The sequence below is a fragment of the Colias eurytheme genome, chromosome 2 (genome assembly GCF_061535395.1).
Source record: "Colias eurytheme isolate Ceu_HAF_F1 chromosome 2, ilColEury1 Martin Lab GWU primary, whole genome shotgun sequence".
NCBI lineage: Eukaryota > Metazoa > Arthropoda > Insecta > Lepidoptera > Pieridae > Colias > Colias eurytheme.
The window spans coordinates 3,851,173-3,858,131 of NC_142981.1; the positions used below are offsets into that span (position 1 = coordinate 3,851,173).

The 6,959-nt window shown below is 29.7% G+C and overlaps 1 protein-coding gene across 1 annotated transcript; it reads left to right on the forward strand.

Annotated features, from left to right (window-relative positions):
* The first annotated feature begins 372 nt into the window (after positions 1–372).
* l(2)37Cd (general transcription factor IIIC subunit l(2)37Cd) lies at positions 373–5,239 on the forward strand. Its single transcript, XM_090107509.1, has 8 exons — positions 373–594; positions 785–995; positions 1,080–1,188; positions 1,447–1,735; positions 2,473–2,683; positions 2,939–3,084; positions 3,870–4,052; positions 5,124–5,239. Exons 1-8 carry the CDS (start codon positions 481–483, stop codon positions 5,205–5,207), a joined length of 1,347 nt encoding a protein of 448 aa, XP_089963635.1. The 5' UTR covers positions 373–480; the 3' UTR covers positions 5,208–5,239.
* Positions 5,240–6,959: the final 1,720 nt, after the last annotated feature.

Consider the following 6,959-nt stretch of genomic DNA (forward strand, 5'->3'; position numbering starts at 1 on the left):
TACCGAAATAGATAAATTACAAGCACAGACTAATAATAATAAACTAAGATAATTATTGTACATTTCCATGCCTTGTGCCTTTACGCAAAGGAAACTGGAACAAAATAAATTTAATATGGCAGAAAGGAAGTGATTTATGTAGATATAATTTTTATTATGATGTATTATTACTTTTCAAATTTTTAAGGAGTTTTATGGCGTGCTTTTAAATTAATACTGAGTATATTTGAGAAGAAATTCCTTTCTGTGTAATCTTTAAAGTTTAACCACGTTTTGGTATGAAATCAGGAATTTTAAAGAAACTGAACGCAATCTAAATTAACTGTCATCGTACGTTGTCAAAAACAGCCGGTTTTATGTCAAATCCGCGTGTTTATGTTTGAAGCAATGAAGCATGGTTTGAAGAAAACAGAAATTGGTCATTTTGAATACAATATTACAATAAATGTTTACTGTATAAGTTTATCGTGAATAAAAACTATGGATATTAAACAAGAACATAATCGGGAACTAACATGCGTATTATTCCCTGGCATTGTTAAAAATGAAGAAAAAGCAGTTCAATGTTTGGGTGGAATAAAAACTATTTCTCAGGCACGTATTAACATTAAACTGAATTTTTTTCAATTTTTATTACGAATATACGAGTTAAATCCGAAATGTTATGAGTGCTATATATGTACGAATAACATAGAAGTTACAATAACAAAAAATATTTCTCAAATTTTTAGAAAACGACACGAACATCGGGATTCGTATACTTTAAATCAAATTTATTTTCTAGATATGTGCACAACCATCCAAAAAGCAACTTACATTGTCTTTTCACCCTGATAATCCTTTTATGAAGCCAGCAAATGCCGATGCTAAACCAACAGCAGGGGTACTACTTAAAGTTAAGGTCAAGAAGACTCGGGATAAGGGAAATACAATAAAAACTGAAGTTGTAAACACATCTGTACTGGGTCATGTGAAGAAAATTTACAAATTTGACAGTAAGGACAACATTATAAATAAAAAACTTATTCATATTCAATTCTTTTTAATTGAATTAAAAAAAAAATGTGAATTTTTTTCAGCCATTTGTGATTTTCAATTTTTACCATTAAAAAATACAAATACTGGTAAACCTGAATGTGCATTGGAAGATATAATACCATCAGGGCTAGATGATTTGAAGTTTATGGAGTAAGTGTTCTATATTTTATGTGGTTCTATATCTATATTTGAGTTGTATTGAATATTAAGAAAATAAAAGGTTCCACAAAGCAAAATAATGCATATATAAATACTATATATTATAGCTTTGCAAATATGTACATACATTTGTGCATTAAAAGATGTATTCATAATGTATATTGATGTTGATAATATGAACAAATAGATTTTGTATTACATACATTAACTGTTATTTATATTTAATTTTAACATTTATTGTTATTATAGACAGCCTGCACCACTATACATTGTCCCAGGAAATTTCATAAGATTTGACAAGCCCATCAACTACTACTACACTGACAAAAGGAGCTATGTGGCCAAAAATGACGATCTTCCTGATGATAAGGATGAAGTACACAAAATGAGGTCAGAGAGAGGAGTGCCAATACCAAAATATCAATTTAATTTAACTGATGAACTGCCAACTGAACCTCATGAGTATTTTGTGGATATCAAAAATAGTAAGATTATTGGAAATCAACAGCTAGAACAAGAATTTGAGATGGTGAAAAAGGTATATTGTGTAATCTCTTTTATACTATTGCACGCCTCATAAGCGAAGCGTTGAGGTGGGTACTACTGTCACTTCGCGCAAAACATCAGATTTTTCAAACTTAAAATGTCTTTATGTATCATATATTGCACTTGTAAGATAATACATACACACACATATTAAGAAAAAACACTATTTTTAACGTTCATGATATTTTTGATGTCATTTTTGTTATTTAAACTATTTAAAAAACAGTTTAAAAAATTTCTGTCTTGGACGTCCGTGTGTCTGTATGTGCGGATCCTTTTTCTTGTTAACACGATAGCGACCGAAATACTTTACTAATCGAGTCTTTTTTTTTCTCTTACGCTTGAGTATGCTCAGGAATAGAACCCTTTCATTTTTCAGGGTCTGATTCGATGTGGTTTAATTGTTATTAAATAAACAAAAATAATAATTAATAAATATTTATTAAAAAAAAATTATGAGGCGTGCACTTTTGGATTTTCCAAATTATTTTTTAGTTTCTATTTGTGTAGAGTCTACCCTGTAAGAGCAGGGAGTAGGAACCAAATTCTTAATTTGTTAATTATTTGTATTCTATTTCAGCTTTCTGTATACCTACAGAACCTTCTTTTTATCTTGTAGCTTACTTAATTATGAATTGTACAATACCTCAATTACTTGTAATAATTTTAAAATGATTCCTGGGAATTCCTCGTTAAGTGAATAATTTCTATTATTATGTATCTCTTTAGATGTTTGAAGAGCGCCCAATATGGTCTTACAATCATATAAAACATCACACCAAAATAAAATTGGCTTCATTGAAAATTATCTTGCCATGCTTGGGATTGCACAATAGAACTGGGCCATGGAAAATGTCGTGGGTGAAATTTGGTTACGACCCAAGAAAGGAGCCACAAGCCAGATATTACCAGACTCTTGATTTTAGGGTGAGACATGCAGGTAAATGTGAATTATGCAATTTATTTACTTAAGAAGTGAATATAAGATAATTTTGTCGGTAAAAATTCATTTATTTGATTTTATTTGCATGGATACTTTTTAATAGATGTAAGACAGAAGACACATCAGCTAGAAAAAGCTTTCATTCATATATATATATAAAAAAAAAACATTGAAAATTACATAGGATTTTATACAATATTTTACACAATATTTGACTTTACGGCAAGGTATTAATAGTTAAATTTTTCGTAGTAACATACGATCAAGTGACTTCAAGGAGGGAACGTAGTTTCAAGAAAGTGCCGTTAGACGAATCTTCTACAGAAGAGCACATACCGGAAGGTTCTGTGTACTTCAAGCCATTTACGATACCTCCACAACGACAGATTTATTATATGGTAAAGTATAATAATCTTCTGTTTATAAGTTACTTAGTGAAAATTGAATTTATACCGTAAATTACTGAAAATTATTTGTGCTATTTTTATTAGTAAGGGTGGTGGTGATTCTAGGTTTGAATTTTCACCACCGTTGCATACACGCCTAGAAAGAAAAAAATTTCTTCTCCCTTCTCTCGCATTATTTACTAGGATATAGAGAAGATAAGAGAGACATTCGTTCAGTAATAATCTGTGGGTTACTTTATGAAATTTAATTGGCTATTAGAAATAAACACGGTTTTATATTATGGCTCTTAGGTGATATATCCTGGTGTCTGATGAACTCATCAAAAGATAATAAATATTAACTACATTTTGCTATTTTTAGTATATTACATAACAATAAGGAGATAAATTTTAATTGCATATTATAACTACAAATTTTATTATCATTGAAGTGCACATGGAAAATATTTCTAATTATGATTTATGGACATGAGAATGATTACGACTTTCGAATGCCGGGAATATAAAATGCGATAAACTATTGCTGTGTATGTCTTCAATATCTCTGTTAAATTCTTTACAATGAAATATATAAACGTGTAAACGTTTAAAGTATGTATGTACTCAACATAATAAAAAGAAAAAAATAATCTTAATTTTTAAATCATGTCTATGCTGAATACTTCTCACAATCATTTGGAAACCAAGTTACAGCATTCGATAATTTCATGCATCAAATATAAGTTCTATGCTAAATTCATAAACTTCATACATCAGCAATTTCAATTTATTTTCAGTACTGTGACATACAAGTACCCGAGGTGCAAGAGATACTATCCGTAGAGCCTCCAACGGGCTACCTCTGCCACGCCAAGCGCGGCTGGCTCGCACCCGACGCCGCCCAAAAGTGTCGCGACATTATATTCAAGTATATTAAACAAGCTGTACTGGAAAATAAGTCTGCGGAACTTAAGCTTGAGGTAAGTAAAACAAAAATTAAAAATTCATGTTCTGAATTATTGTTTCCAAATCAACTGCTTTAGGCGCGTTGAGAGTAAAATTTCAAGGTTTATCGTCACGTCATGGAGTACGGCGACGACTTTGGTCTCTTTGGATCTTTGAATTTTGCCAAAGAAGTTTCACTTCTGACACGTGTGATCGGCACACACTATCTTTTTTGGTGAATGTTTAGTTTTTAAAAGCTGTTCTGCTTGAGTATCAGATACACGGCTGAAAAACGAGATCGCTTAATCGATTTCGCCTTTCTTGATTAATAAGTAGTGCAACTTTAAATGATATTTTAATATAAAATGTTAAATTAAATATTGATAACTGTTATGTATGTGAAATTACGAAAGAAACTTCTGTAGGCTTGACCGACGTTTGTTAGCAGAAAGAGGACGAATATACGAAATACAATACTAATAATAATTATTCTCAAGCACCATATACTTAAATACTAAAACATTAAATTACAAAATATACCTTATATCAAAAACTTATACGTTCTTGTCCATTTAAAAAGATCCAATAAATATCTATATAGACCTAGCGAAAAAAATTAATAGAAGTGAGAATTTATAAATTCCAATTCAACGAAATCGCATGAAAAATCAAAAATATTATATTACCTATATTTTACAAACTACATATTTATAACTCAAGGACGCCGAGTTTCGATTTGTTGGGTATTTTTCTGCCCTGATTAACTTAATTAAACAATTATAAAGGTAAATACTTATTTTTAATTTTAATTAAAAAAACTGCATTCAAATTGTCAGAACTTCAAATTTAAATCCTACTAAATTTCAATCGCACCACACGGGACTCGGGAGGCTCCAGCTTAGGCTATCATCAAAATAGGTATCTGGTACAGTCGTATTGGGAACCTACTTCTTTTTAGAAATCGGATGAATATACAAATTTATTATAGCACAGACTAATAATAATATACTACGTATACAAATTATAGGGATATTAAAGAAAATAGTAAAAAGAAGATTCGGTGTAAGTATTTTTTTATTTTAATGAATATTTTTTTATTTTTTTAGCAAGGGAGCAGTGGCGATGAAATGGACACAGATGATGAAGAAGCAAGTGGAACAGCTGATACTTCTGTTGCCGAAATAGACTGATTGTACAGAAATATACGAGGTTTTTGAGTAAATGCGTTTTGTCTTTTATTAATATTCCTTTCTAGAATGTAGCATTTGCCGGGACTCGAACACTCGATTGGTTACCGATATTAGATTCGTTATAAAATATAAATAAAATGATATCCGTGTTCCATCTTTACAATATTGTAAATATGTGATGAAGCATTTAAAAATAATTTGGAAAATCCAAAAGTGCACGCCTCATAATTTTTTTTTAATAATTATTTTTGTTTATTTAATAACAATTAAACCACATCGAATCAGACCCTGAAAAATGAAAGGGTTCTATTCCTGAGCATACTCAAGCGTAAGAGAAAAAAAAAGACTCGATTAGTAAAGTATTTCGGTCGCTATCGTGTTAACAAGAAAAAGGATCCGCACATACAGACACACGGACGTCCAAGACAGAACTTTTTTAAACTGTTTTTTAACTAGTTTAAATAACAAAAATGACATCAAAAATATCATGAACGTTAAAAATAGTGTTTTTTCTTAATATGTGTGTGTATGTTTTATCTTACAAGTGCAATGTATGATACATAAAGACATTTTAAGTTTGAAAAATCAGATGTTTTGCGCGAAGTGACAGTAGTACCCACCTCAACGCTTCGAGGCGTGCAATATGTAATATAACATATATAAATAAATCTAAAACAGATACCCAATGAATTTTTGTGTTATATTATTGTTCTAATTTCTAAACGTTATATTGAAAATACACTAGCGGATAAAGAAACCTTTGAGTTTTAAAATAAACATTTCAAGACCATCTTTACGCTTCTGAACAGTAGCTGACTATTTAGTAATCTTTGTCTGTATATTCGTGGAAGGTTAAAGAAATATGTTCGTAGAAGGCCGAAATTATTAATTAAGATGATAGTTTGATAGAAACATAATGTTAACACTTGCTTTATTTTGTAAGCAGAGACGAAAAAGTATTTTTACACAGGTCAAGAAGTTAAGATTCGGTCAATGTCGGGTAAATTTCGAAATTATTAAATTGGCAAAATATAAAATGCACCCAAATTTAAAAATAAAATTAAGGCGACATATATTTGACCCAAAAAGATTCTTAAACAAAGATTATTGTTAAGTTGGAATTGTTTTCGTTTTGTTTACATTTTGCATGTTTGATGTTTCATGTTTTTGTAGTCGCTATGAGTAAGCCAGTATAGTAATCTATAGATAGAGCTTTGTACTTTGCCCTTAGTACTACGTATTTATGATTTTTAATATATGTACTTACTCAAACATTGTTGTATGAGCCATGAGGGTGGATTAAAATGTGATAAATTGTAATCTGTGACGATGGAATAGTTTAACGTCATTGATTCTAAAATTTTATAAAAAGATTTGAAAGTAAAGTGTACTTTTTTAAGGAAATATAAAAATAGTAACTAGTTAGTTATATTTATATACTTTTTATAGAAAATTTAAATTTTATGAATAACATATTATTATGTCAAGTCCTATTATAACATACTCTGTGGACTGTGGGTAAAATTGTTAATGAGGGTAGCTGTGGGTAATAGATAATAATAAGTGTCTTGTATATTTAAAATCATTATTCATTGGTGATTGTTGTTGATAGTAAATGTTGTTTACATAATATTTGATTACAATTTAGTTTAAACAAATGGTAAGTAGACTGAATCAGTTACATATTTTATAATTTGGAGAAAGATGGTAAGTTTTACTTTTTAATTTATTTCGTCTTTTGTATTATGCTAT